The sequence below is a fragment of the Oncorhynchus tshawytscha genome, linkage group LG02, assembly GCF_018296145.1.
Source record: "Oncorhynchus tshawytscha isolate Ot180627B linkage group LG02, Otsh_v2.0, whole genome shotgun sequence".
NCBI lineage: Eukaryota > Metazoa > Chordata > Actinopteri > Salmoniformes > Salmonidae > Oncorhynchus > Oncorhynchus tshawytscha.
The window spans coordinates 73,686,409-73,706,275 of NC_056430.1; the positions used below are offsets into that span (position 1 = coordinate 73,686,409).

Here is a 19,867-nt window from a genome sequence, read left to right on the forward strand (position 1 = left end):
TCAATTCTGTAACAGACCTGATTGAGGATGCTGGCTGCGTTTGCAGAGTTTGCATTGCCCCCCACAGCACTCTGGGCCAGTTTAAGGCGGTGGAAGGTGAGCTGGGCCTGGAGCTGGGCTAGCTGGATACTGGCGGGTGTCAAGAGGAGCTGTGTGTTCTGGTGGTTCTGGTGGGTCCCACCCCCACCACTCAGCTGGCCCTGGACACCACCCACTGGCTGGGGCTTGTTATCATTGCCGTCGGACACGCTGGTGCTAGAAACAAACAGGGAAAAGATGGATGAGAAAATGTAAACAACCGTAGCTATAAAACACAGCTTTTAATCAGAGATTTGGGTCCCACTGTTTAAAACGAATAAATAAATACATTATGTAGCCTTAACATTTAGCTTCTGTGGAGGAACTACAATTCGTATCAGAGTCATAGACCATTGCATTATAGAGGAACCGGTAGCAGTAACAGCTTGTTTCGCACCAAGCGAATGGTTAAACGAGACAACAAAGTTTTGCAACCAGCTGTACACATGAACACTTATCCACATACCAACATACCCACCACACAACCCCAGACCCTTCCCGGATGTAAACGCTTTTGACTGGGCCCTGTCCTTTCGTGTTCTGATGAATGTGCTCACATGCTGGCTAAATTTAGTATCTTGCACTATCAATCAAATCATATATAGAACCCCATGACTTGACACAGCCCAACCCGACCAACCATCAGCCCCGATCCAACACTCTAGAACTAGAAGGTGAGAGACCAATTGGATTAGGGGTGGGCAAGGTCCCAAGAGAAAGTTGTTTTAGACATTGATGGACACAGCAGCCATGTTGTTTTCTCACACACATGAAGGTCTATAGCGCCACATAAGGGGCATTTTGTTTGTGAAACGTAACAACACAGCTTCTTCACAGGGTGAAGCGTCTGTGTGGCGTCTGCTGGGTTCAAATTGTGAAATATGGACAAGAGACTAATGTAGATATTTAGATCGTTGTGGTTTCGTTCGGAACACGGAGAAGCAACTGAATCTTTGTGAGGATTAGCACCTCTTGGTTTGTGGTGCTACTGGCTTGTAGAGTTGTCATATGGTCTTACGAAGAGGTACATTTCCACACCATAAAGTCATCACGTCAGTGCTGTCGCTAAATTAGACATCAGTTATATTATAGACCACGGAGTGGATTTTGTTATTGACATTTCACCATTTTCACAACCGATCACATTTGAACGATCGTATGCCATCACTATTCCATAGATTATTCAAATAATATTTATTCCATAGTATTAGGCTACTCTTTATTTCACAAAATAGTCTAACATCATACACAGTTATAGTGCACCTGCAACTTACATTTTTTAGAGACATCTTGATATTAGCATACTGTATTACACACTTCTGATAGTACACATGTCCCCCTGTGACTTAACTCAAACTTGGACAATTAACCGCTTTGACTTAACGGTCACAAGATGACCTCATATTGACATCCTCATACAGTATTACTGTGTTTATCATATCACTATGACTTTGGTCGTACATGTTACATGCTACTGTATAACATCATCATACTTTGTTTGCACCGTGGCACCAGAGCTTCGTGTTAAATTACATACTAGCTTGTACTGAGGCTAAGACTTTAGGACCCCACAGCAGCTGCCCTTTTAATTGCCTGTCTGTCTTTTCACCCTGGCAACACCACCACACGCTAACTCTGTAGTAGTATACGTAGCCATCTTTAAAAGTCCTGCTTTACGGCCTGCACGCTGTTAAACCACACAAACAACAACTGCCCCGGTTGCCCCTCGTTGTCCTTCTGTTAGCTGAGATTGAAGTGCCAGTAATGTCACAATGATACACTCTGTCTCAGTCAGAACAGACCAGACTATAGGCCTAGCTGCCCAGATCAGATGAAGCTGTTTATGTCATGTCAGCCAGTAAACGGATAAAGACTGTGATTGTCACGGTATAGGTGGATAAGCAGGGTGACTTGTGTTAGAGCATAGGACAATATGAGAGGTGATTTATAAATACAGGTTTATAAAGGAAGCAAGGAAGCAAAAAGATTGAATAACTTAAAATACTTTGCAGGATATTGTTGTCTTTCCACAAGATGCTTTGAGCACTAATACTAATATGTACTTTATTTAAAAGCTACATAATTAAGTGTTGAACTAGATCTCTTGGACACTTGACAGGGTGGTCAGCCCCCTGTGCTGCATGTTGTACACACTCTTATCAGTACAAGCACGCTGATGGATCATATAAACACTGCCGCAGCCGATGACTCGCTGCTAAAAATACTAGTCTCTCATCTGTTCTGACACACAGCCCTTAATAGACAAATATGGCCTCGGCTCTTACTGAGGCAGCTGGATCTGAGTAGAGCAGACCTGGGTCTAAATAGTATTTGGTTCTTTCAAATAGTTTGGGACCAATGGAATAGTCCCAAAAGTTCCAACCCTGCCCACCTGGCATTCAGGGCAAAGCTCAATCAAACGGCTAAAGTATTTTAAAGACAGAAAGTACTATTTGAACCGAGGTCTGGCTCGCTGAGTGCTGCTGGCCAGGCCACTTCAGACCTGTCCAGATCTTGTAATACAAAACAGATTTAGTAGTAGAGGTATAGATCCATGGATGCATCTCAAATTGCACTTTATTTTCTATATACTACTACTTTTTACAATGGGCCCTCTTAAAAGTAGCTTTCTACATTTATTCTATTTTATTTAACCTTTATTTTACTAGGCAAGTCAGTTAAGAACAAATTCTTATTTACAATGACGGCCTCCCCATAGGGAATAGGGTGCCGTGTAAGACTCAGGTTTCAAGTCGTCCCGGACAGTAATTTATTCATTAAAATCAGGTGGTGGGATATTGGAGCGTAATATGATAAGCCATCATTAGATGCCCCCTGAAGAATGTGTGTGTGTGTCTGCCTGTCATACAATCGTTAATAAATTCAAACCAGGTGTTAGGGTTATTGGAGCGTGATCTGATAATAGATCATTAGATGTGCTCTAAAGGATCGGGGGCCTTTACACCAATCAGAGATGGATAGAGTGTATATTACACTGACTGATGACAATATGAATGTCACACTGAATTTCTCTGGAGCGATCCTCAGCTGAAGATGACTCTACATATGGTAAGTTGCTCTTATACCTGTGTATTAACTAAAGCAACAACGTTGTATTAAATAGTACCTAAGTAATTGCATTATCATTGAGTTAAACATGTTTTTTATATTACAGAGGAATAAATTGTTGCTTTTAAAAAACACTGAGTCCCCTGTTGTTTTGCTAATGACCTTGTAACTGACTAGACTATTAGGCCCAAATGCTTGTCTGAGGTCCTATTGTGTGTCTGCTGTCTGCTGGGAATCTCTTACCATGTCATAAATACTGGACCCAGTCTCCTATACGCCAGAAAAAGACTCTCGCACACACAGGGTGACGTCATTGCTGCCTTAGCTTATGTCGCCACGGTTCAACAAGCTCAACCTTGAGTGCATAGTTGAAGGTGTTCGGTTTTTAGAAACACAATAACGATGTAGGGGGTGAGCTATTATAGAATTAAGATCTCATAAATCACTATATCAGAGACAACATTGTGAATAAATATAATACAGAAATACATCCCAAATACAAATTATTAGTCACCCATAACACTATTAGCAATATTCAATCCTATACATTCAATCAAATCAGACTAGTTTTAACTGTGGGATTTGTCATGTTCTCGTGTGAAACTATTTCATGCTCCTGTTTTTAATGGTGTAACAATGTGGACGGGACGGTGTCGTGCTGTGGGTATGGTCACATGCTTCATCATTAATTAGTAGTAGTTATTATAAGCAGGGAAGGGCGGAGAGCTCCCTGGCATTGTTATGCTGCATACAGGTGTTGGATCTTAATTTCACCAGTATTGTCAAAGCAAAATAATCCTGCAGTAAAAGAATTTAAACATTTAGTCCATAATGTTGTTTAATCGTTGGTTAGCTGGCCAAAATTAGGCTACATGAAAACTGCAATACTGTTAGTGTAACCAACCATGTGTTAGTGCGCGTTTTCAGTGTATTCATGAAGCTCATCTGCATTTCCCGAGGTGCATGAAAATTCTCATCAACAAAAGAGTGTTCAAATTAATATCCTACATCTGTACGTATATGGTAACGTGATAATATGTTAAACGTTGGAAATGTAGTTCATATAAGCAGTCATTTAAAGAAACAGCATACTAATAATGTTCAGGATGTCAAATTGCCATAAAGTGTCTGCGTTCAAAAACAACAATATAGTCACTATTCTGTTATTCATTTGAATTGGGTTGTTTCTCTCAACATGCTGAGAGACCATATTGCAGTCTAACTTTTACTAACAGAAAACAATTAAGCTAATAATAATTTATTAGCTATTTTTCCGTTTACAATTTTATTCATAGAAAATGTGCAGTAATTTAAATAAATTAAAAATAGACATATTTGTATTTGTGCTGCTGCGAGGACACAAATATTATACATTTTATAAAGTTTATATAAAAGTATATTTTTTAATTATGTATTTTATTTAAGTATATGTCCACATTTGTTAACATATACTTAAGTTATATGTATTTAACTTATACTTACTGTATACACTGTGTGTTTAAAAACATTAGGAACACCTGCTTTTTCCATGTTCCCTGTGGAACGCTTTTGACACCTTGTAGAGTCCATGCCCGGACAAATTGAGGCTGGTCTGAGCGCAAAATGAATGGGGTGCAACTCAATATTAGGAATGTGTTCTTAATGTTTTCTACACTGTGTATGTTATAAGTATAATTATAATAGTGTATGTTTTGGATAAAAGCATGCTAGGAACAAGGGCATTCAAACTGGTTGATTATTATTGTTTCCCACACATACTGTTGGGTTCTACTTCATTCAATAACTTACATTTACACAAGGAACAGTTTATGTATTATGAAACACAAATATTTTAATGTATTTATTGATTATGAAACACAAATATTTTAATGTATTTATTTATTATGAAACACAAATATTTTAATGTATTTATTTATTATGAAACACAAATATTTTAATGTATTTATTTATTATGAAACACTAATTATTTAATGTATTTATTTATTATGAAACACTAATTATTTAATGTATTTATTTATTATGAAACACTAATTATTTGTCCAAACAACGCTTCAAGCAAATGTGTTACTAGCAAAATGGCATATTGTTGTGTAGAAGATACTGTATATATTAATGCTACTCACAAATTCAAACAAATTCTTAATGAATCATTCTAAATGAACAAAAACAAACACAATCCAGCAAAAGTAAGTCCCTCTATCTAGGCTCCCGACTTTCCTTCTCTCTCTCCTTTGTTCCCTCTTTCCTCTCATGCAACACAAGACACTATTTGGAGCAGCTGGTTCCCTCTCCTCTGTGTGTATAACCAATTTGTCATGATCAGACTTCTCACCAACATTCAAACACACAGTCCCCCTCTCCTCTGCAGCCTGATAGATGACTGTACTAACCATTACCACCCTTTTCTGTTATGTGACTGTCTCAAAGCCCAATGAGTGTTGACTCCATAACAAATGAAGACAGAGTAGCTTAGCCGTGTAGCATGTCTCCATAATGGACTCTGTAACTTACACTAGGTGCATATATGGTACATTGCTAGTAAATACAATATATGTGTATGGCTATATGTATGGAGTGTGTGCATGTATGGCGCATTACAAGAACGTACTATACGTAGCCTGCATGTTGGGGATTGCTATTCTAGGAACATAGTATGGATATAGCACATACATATTTTAAATGAATATAAACAGTATATATTAATTAGCTCAATATATTATTGACACTATATTTTAGTCTCATGCTGAAAGATGTCTTTAAGCCAAGTGTTCCTGCTTTTAGTCTCACGCTGAAAGATGTTGTCTTTAAGCCAAGTGTTCCTGCTGAAAATATGAACACGCACTTGAACTTGAATGAATATGTAAGAACTGAAATAGTAAATTGAACAGACTTAGGGAGTAGTAGATATGATATGAATTAATCCTATGTCCAAACAAATAAAATAATGATCTTATATTATTAGTGCAATAAAAAATGCGAGGGATAAAGCTTCATGTTGATTCATTGAATAATTAAAAAGGACACCAATTACATAATTTGATAAATAAATCTGAACTAAATCATTTGAACACATTATTTGTGGACAAAAGTCAAACTAGCAAAACAAAGTCGAAACCTATCTGAAACAAAGTCAAAATCACTCCCACTTTACAACAAATCCCAAAACCCCCAGTGTCTACCAGTAAGTCATCAGACATAGTAAACCAAGTCCAATATTCGGATATAAGTCCATATTGTTTGGACATAAGCAGGGTTACTCAACCAGTCCCATTCAAGTAGAGATCCATTGTTCCTTCCACACAACACTTAGAACCTAGAAGACTTCTGAAGACATCAAAGAGAACCCTTCAGCATAAAGTTCTACACACCAAATAGGCCAAGTCTCACTAGCTTTATGAGAGGAAATATACTACTTAATTGGACCCAAGGTGCAGAGTGAGTGAAGCAATTTAGGGAGCACAGTTCAAAAGTGAAAATTGTGTGGAACAAGAGGGCACATGCTTTCCCCAACCAATTCAAATCAAATGTATTTATAAAGCCCTTTTTACAACAGCAGATGTGTCAAAATGCTTATACAGAAACCCAGCCTAAAACCCCAAAGACCAAGCAATGCAGAGCAGATGTAGAACCACTGCCCAAACACAGCAAGCCTACAGAGAGATATCAATTCAATTTTTGGATTTGATGTTTTAAGATCCTCATTAGCTGACGCCAATGGCTCTATAGGTGGCTGGGCGCTACAACCCACCACTACACACCCCTGCACAACACAGAGAGCTATCAATCTGTACAATACAGCGAGCCCACAGAGAGCTATCAATCTGTACAATACAGCGAGCCTACAGAGAGCTATCAATCTGTACAACACAGCGAGCCTACAGAGAGCTATCAATCTGTACAACACAGCGAGCCTACAGAGAGCTATCAATCTGTACAACACAGCGAGCCTACAGAGAGCTATCAATCTGTACAACACAGCGAGCCTACAGAGAACTATCAATCTGTACAACACAGTGAGCCTACAGAGAGCTATCAATCTGTACAACACAGCCTTGACCCTATACTCCTATACTCCTATACTCCTATACTCCTACACTCCTATACTCCTACACTCCTATACTCCTATACTCCTATTCTCCTATACTCCTATACTCATCTCCAGTCTCAGAAACATCCCCGGAGGAACAGAAAAGTCACACCAACCTGGAGCAGCGGTTGCACTGTAGGAGTCCTCTCTATGTTACACCCCACTAGCAGCTACTGTAGTTACGTTATGACCTACGTCTAGTGGCTGAGGAGGCATGAGACTTGCTTACTGCCCGTCTCTCTACTAGCACTGTGACTAACTGTACACCAACTCCACCACCCCAACCCTTTCCTATGTAGTTAACGTTTACTCCACCACTACACCCCTGCCCTTGAGAGTGCACTGACTCTATAGTCCAACACACTGCCCTGTGAGTCCCTGTATGAGAGTGCACTGACTCTATAGTCCAACACACTGCCCTGTGAGTCCCTGTATGAGAGTGCACTGACTCTATAGTCCAACACACTGCCCTGTGAGTCCCTGTATGAGAGTGCACTGACTCTATAGTCCAACACACTGCCCTGTGAGTCCCTGTATGAGAGTGCACTGACTCTATAGTCCAACACACTGCCCTGTGAGTCCCTGTATGAGAGTGCACTGACTCTATAGTCCAACACACTGCCCTGTGAGTCCCTGTATGAGAGTGCACTGACTCTATAGTCCAACACACTGCCCTGTGAGTCCCTGTATGAGAGTGCACTGACTCTATAGTCCAACACACTGCCCTGTGAGTCCCTGTATGAGAGTGCACTGACTCTATAGTCCAACACACTGCCCTGTGAGTCCCTGTATGAGAGTGCACTGACTCTATAGTCCAACACACTGCCCTGTGAGTCCCTGTATGAGAGTGCACTGACTCTATAGTCCAACACACTGCCCTGTGAGTCCCTGTATGAGAGTGCACTGACTCTATAGTCCAACACACTGCCCTGTGAGTCCCTGTATGAGAGTGCACTGACTCTATAGTCCAACACACTGCCCTGTGAGTCCCTGTATGAGAGTGCACTGACTCTATAGTCCAACACACTGCCCTGTGAGTCCCTGTATGAGAGTGCACTGACTCTATAGTCCAACACACTGCCCTGTGAGTCCCTGTATGAGAGTGCACTGACTCTATAGTCCAACACACTGCCCTGTGAGTATGAGAGTGCACTGACTCTATAGTCCAACACACTGCCCTGTGAGTCCCTGTATGAGAGTGCACTGACTCTATAGTCCAACACACTGCCCTGTGAGTCCCTGTATGAGAGTGCACTGACTCTATAGTCCAACACACTGCCCTGTGAGTCCCTGTATGAGAGTGCACTGACTCTATAGTCCAACACACTGCCCTGTGAGTCCCTGTATGAGAGTGCACTGACTCTATAGTCCAACACACTGCCCTGTGAGTCCCTGTATGAGAGTGCACTGACTCTATAGTCCAACACACTGCCCTGTGAGTCCCTGTATGAGAGTGCACTGACGCTATAGTCCAACACACTGCCCTGTGAGTCCCTGTATGAGAGTGCACTGACTCTATAGTCCAACACACTGCCCTGTGAGTCCCTGTATGAGAGTGCACTGACTCTATAGTCCAACACACTGCCCTGTGAGTCCCTGTATGAGAGTGCACTGACTCTATAGTCCAACACACTGCCCTGTGAGTCCCTGTATGAGAGTGCACTGACTCTATAGTCCAACACACTGCCCTGTGAGTCCCTGTATGAGAGTGCACTGACTCTATAGTCCAACACACTGCCCTGTGAGTCCCTGTATGAGAGTGCACTGACTCTATAGTCCAACACACTGCCCTGTGAGTCCCTGTATGAGAGTGCACTGACTCTATAGTCCAACACACTGCCCTGTGAGTCCCTGTATGAGAGTGCACTGACTCTATAGTCCAACACACTGCCCTGTGAGTCCCTGTATGAGAGTGCACTGACTCTATAGTCCAACACACTGCCCTGTGAGTCCCTGTATGAGAGTGCACTGACTCTATAGTCCAACACACTGCCCTGTGAGTCCCTGTATGAGAGTGCACTGACTCTATAGTCCAACACACTGCCCTGTGAGTCCCTGTATGAGAGTGCACTGACTCTATAGTCCAACACACTGCCCTGTGAGTCCCTGTATGAGAGTGCACTGACTCTATAGTCCAACACACTGCCCTGTGAGTCCCTGTATGAGAGTGCACTGACTCTATAGTCCAACACACTGCCCTGTGAGTCCCTGTATGAGAGTGCACTGACTCTATAGTCCAACACACTGCCCTGTGAGTCCCTGTATGAGAGTGCACTGACTCTATAGTCCAACACACTGCCCTGTGAGTCCCTGTATGAGAGTGCACTGACTCTATAGTCCAACACACTGCCCTGTGAGTCCCTGTATGAGAGTGCACTGACTCTATAGTCCAACACACTGCCCTGTGAGTCCCTGTATGAGAGTGCACTGACTCTATAGTCCAACACACTGCCCTGTGAGTCCCTGTATGAGAGTGCACTGACTCTATAGTCCAACACACTGCCCTGTGAGTCCCTGTATGAGAGTGCACTGACTCTATAGTCCAACACACTGCCCTGTGAGTCCCTGTATGAGAGTGCACTGACTCTATAGTCCAACACACTGCCCTGTGAGTCCCTGTATGAGAGTCTCCCTTTCCCTATGTAAGTCCAATGTTGTTAACGCTAAGTTGACCACTATACCACTACCCTCGGCCCTTCCCTGAGCTGGTCCCCCAGTCCACCTGGTTTTTTATTTACCACCAGATGTATTGGGAGAGATGGGGGCCATTTTGAGGGTCAACTCTACTAGGATTCCACTGTGACAAAAAAATACAGTATTTAGAAAATATGTATATTTTATAGGTTTAAAATAAATTATATTTAAATTACTTGGCTGTTGCAAGGTAATATAATGTGAATGATAAGACATCTAAATACCTAAAACAAAAACAAAAATGTCTTCTTCTAAAACACAACAGATATTTTAGATAGAAGCTGGAATATCGGGTCGGTTAAAGATAGTATTTTTAAAGGTGCATTACCTTTATAACATATATGAAAATAATGATTAGATGATATGTTCAACTCGGCTTTCTCATACTGCCCGTAACACGGCTTAAATAACATTTCATCCACATCTATTCGCCTTGGTAGGTGCGCGCACACACACACACACACACACGCACACTGACAATTATATTGAGAATTATATAAATATTTTACCCTAAGGTACATTTATAATAGGAAACATTTAGCAACAGGTTTAACAACACAAATCCTATCCTAAATGGATATATCAACACACGCCAATGACCGTAATGAGAGATTTCTTTCCCATAACGTTTTTTTTGTACACACATTAAAAACAGCTGCAGGTATGCTGATAATTTGCTTGAATTTCTTTCTATTCTTCTACCTATTATTGTTATTATTATTTTTTACAAAGAACCCATTTCATTAACAAAATATTTCGAACGGCTTTCTGAATTATTAGGTGTTAAAACTGTATGTTTACCGACAATGTACTAATGATTTTGTAACAACTACATAGGCCTACTTCATATATCTATTTTTCCACCCCCAAAAAAGAATGTTCACAACATCGTATAGATTGTGTATTTGAATTTGACATCGAAGGAATACTATGGCATCTTCAAATGTGTTTCATGAAGATATTTTGTTTAATCAATTTTCCTAGGCTATTCAGAATCAGATAAATGTCCACAAGCAAATTAATGAAAGTAAATTAATAGGCCTACATGAACTTTAATTAAGTTGTACAGTTTCATAGCATGTTTGGATAATGTTTGATATAGTCTGTTGTGTAAAATGCATAACCTATGCTATTATAACAAAGAAGAAGACTAACCATAATTAATAAGAAGCCTACGACACAGACTTAACAACGTTAGCAAATGCGATCAATATAGGCTATTTAAATCAATTAACTTTTCTCCAACTTGTTCAGCTATTTGAAGAAAAAATGTACAATTTGTTTTCTGCCTTTTAGTCACCAGATAGCATCATTCTACCTCATGTTTGTCAACACTGTAATTCTCAAAACTCTAAAAACTCTAAAAACTCTAATTTGATCTAAATCAAATTCGATCGATATTTGAGACACTACCCACTTCGGACGACTAGGTCTAATATCCTGTTAATATATCCTTATTATGCATTAATACAAATTATGATTGGGCCAAACCTCGAATCAATCAACTATAGGCCTACTTATTTACATGCGGATAGTTCATTTGGTGACATCTCGCCACTTTTGCGCATTGGTTTCCAGCTCTCATAGAGATAAGCATTTTACCTAAACTCCCAGGCATCCTATTCTCTGTGAGGTGCCAATACAACAGATTTACATCCCCTCCATCTGTTGCAGTTTAGCTCGGGGCGGCCCATCCGGGGGAGAGAGAGAACAAACTGCTTTTAGTGAGCCTATCTCCAACTTATTTTAAAAGTCCGGAACAGGACATGACTGGGCCAAAATGTTAGGCCCTAAATTCAGTGCACCGTGCAACACGGTTCTTTCCACCGAGTTTCTCTCAGGACAGCAGCCTACAAGGTGACGCCTGTGACCTACAGGTAAACTCCCCACCTCGCTGACCGTAAATATCATTCAGGGAGCATCCATTTGATTGCGCAATATAACACTTTTATATTGAGTTACCAAGAAATGTGCCTGCAGAGGACGAACGTTTGCCTAAAAAGTACAACATTAATATCACAATAATCATCATTAATATAAAAAAAGTGACAAGCAATATTGACAAGCAGAATTAATGCATTATGACCTACAAACCTGTTCACTTTAAAATAAATGAAATTGACAGATGATCAATTAAGCCCCTTAATCAAAGCAACCCCACCTACCATCACCTCTGTATGAATACAATCTTTAATTAACCTAGTCTAATTTAATCCCACTAGATGGCACTAAATGCTTTGCTCTGTGGCTCCAGGAGTCCCTGTGGAGATAGGATTTAACCATATGAGGGCACCATTCTCTTTCTGATGAATCTATAAACCTGGGGTCTCCAAGCCTTTTCCCAGAAAGTTACCCTCCTGCAGGTTTTCACTACAACCCCAGTTGCAACTAACCTGATTCAGTTTATCAACCAGCTAATAATTAGAATCAGGTGTGCTATATTAGGGCTGGATCGAAAACCTACAGGAAGGTAGCTCTCCAGGAACAGGGTTGGAGATCTCTGATCTAAACTGTCATGTCTGTCTATCATGTCTCTGTCATGTCTGTCTATCATGTCTGTCTATCATGTCTCTGTCATGTCTGTCTATCATGTCTCTGTCATGTCTGTCTATCATGTCTGTCTATCATGTCTGTCTATCATGTCTGTCTGTCTATCATGTCTCTATCATGTCTGTCTATCATGTCTGTCTATCATGTCTGTCTATCATGTCTGTCTATCATGTCTGTCTATCATGTCTGTCTATCATGTCTCTGTCATGTCTGTCTATCATGTCTGTCTGTCTATCATGTCTCTGTCATGTCTGTCTATCATGTCTGTCTATCATGTCTGTCTATCATGTCTGTCTATCATGTCTGTCTATCATGTCTGTCTGTCATGTCTGTCTATCATGTCTGTCTATCATGTCTGTCTATCATGTCTGTCTATCATGTCTCTGTCATGTCTGTCTATCATGTCTCTGTCATGTCTGTCTATCATGTCTGTGTGTTGCAACACAGGGGTCATGGGTTTGTTTCCGGGTGGGGCCACCCATACGTAATGTATACATGTATAACTTTAAGTTGCTTTGGATAGTTATTATATTACTATTATATTATTAAAAACTGCAGCCATAAATGGCAGGTAGCCTGCAGTTAACCCACTGTTCCTAAATAAAGGTCAAATGAACGTAGCATTAGAATGCAAGAAAAAGCAAAGAGTATGTGATAAAATGGTCCCTTGTGGCTCAGTTAGTAGAGCATGGTGCTTGCAATGTCAGGGTTGTGGGTTTGATTCCCACAGGGGACCAGGATGAAAATGTATCCACTCACTACTGTAAGTCGCTCTGGATAAGAATGTCTGCTAAATGACTAACATGTAAATAAAATCACCTGCCTGTTGATAATTTATATAATAAAGAATAACACATTTAGGATGATGACCATCTCTATGACACGGGTGTACGCCGCTACGCTGTCTTTGTCTCACCCGAACGCACACCAGTGGAGGCTGCTGAGGGGAGGACGGCTTATAATAATGTCTGGAAATTAGCGAATGGAAACCATGTATTTCAAACCAGTCCACCTATTCCACTCCAGCCATTACCACGAGCCTGTCCCCCCCAATTAAGGTGCCGACAACCTCCTGTGACGCACCCACCCAAACCCCCAATCTCACGAAGAAGACACAGATCAGGTTGTCAAGTCCATCAACCCTAACCGTGCCCCTTGACTTTTCCCAATACGGAACAACCAGTCAATCACATTCCACAACCCTAATGAAAGTTTTCAACAGATCCATCACATAACGCTCGACTGCTTTACTCATCACGTGGTTGTCATGTTCACTGAGGTGAGGGAGGGTGAGTTATGGATGGATGGGTCAGCTAGATTACTCATCATGTGGTCTACATGTTTGTTAGGGTGGGGGGGGGGGTAAAGTATGTATGGACGAGTCCGGGGGGTCTGGGTCAGCTAGATTGAGCCTGAGTTTGCAGCTCCAGGGGATCAAATACAAGGTATATGGCACAGCTGAGGGAGCCTCTGATTTATAGCTGCCCAGGAACGGGTGAGGAATCCTGGCCACAGACACATGGGCAGGATCCTGAGGACTGGAGCTCCATGGGGCTGATGGGTGGTAGTGTGGTAGTGTGTGTGTGTGTGTGTGTGTGTGGTCTAAGTATAATGGCAGCGATTGGCACATTCCACTTTTTAAAAGGTAGAAAGGTATGTTACAGGTTAAATGTGGGGTTTTATTAAGTAATATAAAAACAGTTACTTTAGGGTAACACACACTACAAGCATCACGTCCCCTCTGTCCTCTGTCAAATACATGTTGAGTCACATGGTAGCAAGCACAAATCCTCTCTCTATCTCTCTCTCTCTCTCTCTCTCTCTGTCTCTCACTCACACTCACACACACACACACACACACACACACACACACACACACACACACACACACACACACACACACACACACACACACACACACACACACACACACACACACACACACACACACACACACACACACACACACACACACACACACCATAGCTCTTATTTCAGCCACCAGCTATTAGGAAGGTGTAACATAGGATATCAGGGTCACAGAGAAACACACAGGTCAAATGGAATCTTCTGGTCGAAGACAGCTGGACCATAACTGTGTTTCAGCACTAAGAGCATTCCTGCTAAAATGATCATACGTGTGTGTGTGTGCCTTCCTGCTAAAACACACAGTGGAATAACCTAAATGAGTGTTTGACACTGACTACCAGTGGAAGTGAGGAATTGTTCCCAAGAGTACTATGGAAATACACTGACACCTGTTGCAATAATTAAGTAAAACATTTATTTAAACAGGAAGTTAAGGTTATAAACAATGGATTTACCTTAATCTATACCCATCATTGCCTTCATTATAACTATCAATCATTGTAACCACACAGTAGTAAGTAGCAAGCTCACTTTAACGGCAATATAAGAGAAAAATAGTCTGAATTCAACCAGACAAAATATCAACCAAAACAGAAAAACTAATAATTGATTGATTCTCAATGGACCAACACTTACAACTGTAATGCATGAATACAACACATTCCTACGGCTAATGTTTTTCAGTTGCTAGATAATGCCTCTGAGTAGAGCGTTATTTCTTCAGCTGGTGTTTCCGAGCACGAAGCTAGCTCATAATACAGCTAATGTTTTTGAAACGGTTCGTCAGTACTTATCCACTGTATCGAATGCTTCTCTGCGGTTTGCATTGTGAGGTGTGCATTGAGCTCTGCATGTGTGTGTCTAAGGTGGTTGGACCTTCTGCAGACTGACACAGGAGCCCCCTAGGAACTAGATGGGAGACGAGAGACAGAGAATGTCTAAAACTAACTAACAGACGTTACTTATAGTGGGTGGCCTTAGGGATCGCTTCCAGGTCAATAGGTCAATTCTTCGCTCCACTATCAGGTCGACGACACTACAGCCCTGCCCAAAAACAAAACCTAACCCCTTCCTCCTGGATTTAGCACTAGATCAGAAAGCATTGTGTAGATCAGAAAGCATTGGACAGGTATAAGCAGTATTATTGCAGATCCAACTTGGCTTCTGACAGGATAGTTCTGATTTAGGTATTTGCTCATACCTCTCCAATGCTTTCAGATCTACACCAGGAGAATCTTTGGCAGACAGTGAATTGTTTTGGCTATAATATAAAGGGAGAATTGCTAGAACAGCTGTCTGACAAGCAATTTTCCTGTTCTGTTGTAAAATATTTTTATAGCTTTACTAGTGTCCCCTTGTGGAGAATAAATTCTCCATTTTCATTGGCTGAGCTGTTCCTGTGACAGATTAAAAAGCCATCTTTTTTTTCTGATGAAATTCCACGGTCAAAACAACAGTGAAATCCAATGTTCCACTGACATTTTGGACAATTTGAAGAATGAAGTGCAGCTCCGTGCCACTCAGGAGTCTTCCCTCTCTGCAGACAGCAACACAGGAGCTTTTTTTGGAGTACAGCATGACGTATTCGTATCTCCCCCTCTGTCCCTCTCTCTCCTTCTCCCTCGTCCCTCTCTCTCCTTCTCTCCCTCATCCCTCTTTCTCCCTCTCTGTCCCTCTCTCTCCTTCTCTCCCTCATCCCTCTTTCTCCCCCTCTGTCCCTCTCTCTCTCTCCTTCTCTCCCTCATCCCTCTCTGTCCCTCTCTCTCCTTCTCTCCCTCATCCCTCTTTCTCCCTCTCTTTCCCTCGCTCTCCTTCTCCCTCTCCCTCCCTCGTCCCTCTATCCAAAGCAAGCGTAGCATTTAACCATCTGTCAGCGCCATCAGCCAGCGACTGCCAATCACACCCTGTCACACCCTGGCAACGTGTGCCTCATCAGCCAAACGGAACGCAGTTTCCCCTCCACCTGCTCACCCCCCCTCCCTCCCAACCCTGACCCCTACCACCCCTGCTGTCCACACATGAAAAACTATGGCCACTTACAACAGGAGGTGCGACGTAAGGCCTCTCCAGTCTCTCTCCCTGGCCTGCCTGCCTGCAAACCTCTCTGTACTCTCATTGCTAAAGATGAGATGCCCTCCTTGAAAGCGATAGTGCCCTGTGCACAGATGAGTAGGATCCCTTTGCCATGGCAGTCCGTGTATATCAGTTCAGAGCAGAGGAAGAGAGAGAAAGGAGAGGGGGAAGAAAAGTAGAGTATGGAGAGGATGAAGTAAAGAGAGAGAGGGAAAAGGCTTGTCTGTCTAGAGAGAGAGAGAGAGAGAGAGGGAAAGGCTTGTCTGTCTAGAGAGAGAGAGAGAGAGAGAGAGAGAGGGAAAGGCTTGTCTGTCTAGAGAGAGAGAGAGAGAGAGAGAGGGAAAATGCTTGTCTGTCTAGAGAGAGAGAGAGAGAGAGAGAGAGAGAGAGAGAGAGAGAGGGAAAAGGCTTGTCTAGAGAGAGAGAGAGAGAGAAAGAGAGAGAGAGACAGCCAAACGCCACGCCCACTGATGTTAGTTTTTTTCTCTGCAATGAGTCTGGATCTGAATACCTCCCAGACGATTTATAGAATGGAAATCCATTCCAGACAGTCTGATTGGTCCCAGAAACCAATGGGTTTGGGCCAGAGCAGAGTCAGAACACACGTGAGGCGGCGTACAGAGGCGTTTGAAAATGTGTCATTGTCTTTGTTTTGTACAACACCCCTCATTTTGACATCACCACAAATGACTTCAACGATGGCAGTCTCAGACTGAAGGAACATAGATCAGTGGAAGAATTCAGTTTGAGGCAAGGGACAGACGGAGAAGAGAGTGGGGTAACGAGAGAGAGAGAGGCAGAGAGAGAGAGGCAGAGAGAGAGAGAGAGAGAGAGAGAGAGAGAGAGAGAGAGAGAGAGGGGAAAGATGAGAGTATTAGGAGAGTGAATAAAAGAGAGAGGTAAAAAAGAGAGAGTGTAAGACAGGAAAGTAGCAAGAGAGTGGAGTAAGGAGAGAGAGATAGTGGGATACAGAGAGAGAGAGAACATGAGGCATAGCCTAAACATCTCTAGATCTCTCACTCGACCCTGTGGGACAATTTTTTCCACATCTCATTCGTATCCACCCTGACAGGGAGTGTTAAGCCTACTTGAGTTAAGTTACGTTGTAAGATAAGCTCTCTCCTTCCATCTCTGTCAGATGGATTAGACACGGCCGTTCTCCACAGGAGTGGTTCAATTCATGACTCATATTTCTAAGGTGGATTTGACTCCAACTGTATTGGATTCCTTCTGCTGTGAGGTAGCCTGGTACCAGATTTCTTTGTGTTGTCTTGCCAACACACTATGACCACAGGAGTTGGCCAAACAGACAGACCAAACTACCCCTGCCTTGCTGTAAGGTAAACAAGTCTATTTCATTTCAATATAAGGGCTTTATTGGCATGGGAAACACGTTTCCATTTCCAAAACCAGTGAAGTAGATAATAAACCAAAGTGACATTAACAATGCAAATTGACAGAACACATTACACTTACAAAAGTTCTAAAAGAATAAAGACATTTCAAATGTCATATTATGTGCAAATAGATAAAGAACAAAAGGGAAAATAAGTCAACATAAATATGGGTTCTATTTACAATGGTGTTTGTTCATCACTGGTTGCCCCTTTCTTGTGGCAACAGGTCACAAATATTGCTGCTGTGATGGCACACATTGGGTTCATTTTCAAAGTCTTTGTGGTTGTGTGTAATCTGAGGGCAATATGTGTCTCTAATATGGTCATACATTTGGCAGGAGGTTATGGGCAGTGAGCACATAGCCTGTCTTCTCTTGAGAGCCATGTCTGCCTACGGCGGCCTTTCTCAATAGCAAGACTATGCTCACTGAGTCTGTACATAGTCAAAGCTTTGGGTCAGTCACAGTGGTCTTCTCATGTACTCTTTCTCTCTCACCAGTAAGAGTGGATTGATGGGGTGTCTAATGTGTGAAAGCTAAAGCTATTGAAATATGTACAGTACAGGAGAAATACAGGGGAAATGTACAGGGGAAATGGAGATCTGTTAAGCTTCCTAGTTAAGACAGAGGAAACAGTTTAGGGAAAACCTTGCATAACACACACGCACACACACACGCACGCACGCACACACGCGCGCACACACACACACACACGCACGCACACGCGCGCACACACACACGCACGCACACACACACACACACACACACACACACACACGCACACACACACACACACACACACACACACACACACACACACACACACACACACACACACACACACACACACACACACACACACACACACACACACACACACACACACACACGCACGCACGCACACACACGCACACACACGTGATTCTGACAGCCAAGCCATGTGGTCCCATATGTCTCCTTCCCAGAAGCCATTGGGATCATTTTCAGGCCACATAAATAGCCAAATAGCCATTAGCACAAATGAACGTAAACAATGAGAAGAAGGAAGCGATCTCGCTAACAGCTGGAATGGATCTTCAACAGGAGAGAAAGCCAGCTCAGTGAAAGCCAGTGGACAGAACACGTTGTATTTGCCCTGACATAATCACCATCTAGCGCTGGATATCAAGACCTGGGTTTAAATAGTATTTGCATTCTTTCAAATAATTTAGCTGCTGCTTCATTGAGCTTGCCTGGCGCAATGGAAACAAATGAAATAGTCCCAATAGTACAAATTCCGTTCCTCTCACACTCCAGGCAGTCTCAACTAAACGCTGAAACGATTTAAAAGAAAACAAATACTATTTGAACCCAGTTGGATATCAAAGCCATGCAGGTCCAAAGGTAGTGTGATGATCCGTCATTCACTACACTGCACGGACGTTTGAGGAAATCAGAGCGCTTTGTGGATGAAGACATGCAAACTTGTCAAAGTCCAAAGAAAAATGGCAACCACGGCCAAGTCTCAGAGTAGTGCTGATCTAGGAACAGTTCCCCCCTTGTCCATATAATCTTATTAATTGTGATCCAAAAGGCAAAACTGGATCCCAAATCAGAACGGGCCCAGCTATATCGACAGGAGGGCATGCCACTGTCACTGTGGTAGCTGGTGCTTCGCCCTCTCTCTCGCTCTCTCTCTCTCTCTCTCTCTCCCCCCTCCTTTCTACTCTTCTGTCACTGTGGTAGCCGGTGCTTCACCCTCTCTCTCTCTCTCTCTCTCCCCTCCTTCCTACTCTCCTGTCACTGTGGTAGCTGGTGCTTCACCCTCTCTCTCTTTCTCCCCTCCCCTCCCCTCCCCTCCCCTCTCCTCTCTCTCTCTCTCTCTCTCTCTCTTCTCTCTCTCTCTCTCTCTCTCTCTCACCCTCTCTCTCTCTCCCTCTCTCTCTCTGTCCTCCCTCCTACTCTCATGTCACTGTGGTAGCTGGTGCTTCACCCTCTCTCTCTCTTTCTCTCCCTCTCCCTCTCTCTCACTCTCGCTCTCCTCCCTCCCTCCTACTCTCATGTCACTGTGG

The 19,867-nt window shown here is 42.5% G+C and overlaps 1 protein-coding gene across 1 annotated transcript in view; it reads right to left on the reverse strand.

The window, feature by feature from the left end:
- The window catches only part of rbm20 (RNA binding motif protein 20), a 71,976-nt gene that overhangs the window by 26,815 nt on the left and 25,294 nt on the right, over positions 1 to 19,867 (reverse strand). Inside the window, exon 2 of the mRNA XM_042305492.1 lies at positions 18 to 255. Coding sequence (XP_042161426.1) covers positions 18 to 255 — 238 coding nt within the window. The remainder of the gene's footprint in view (positions 1 to 17; positions 256 to 19,867) is intronic.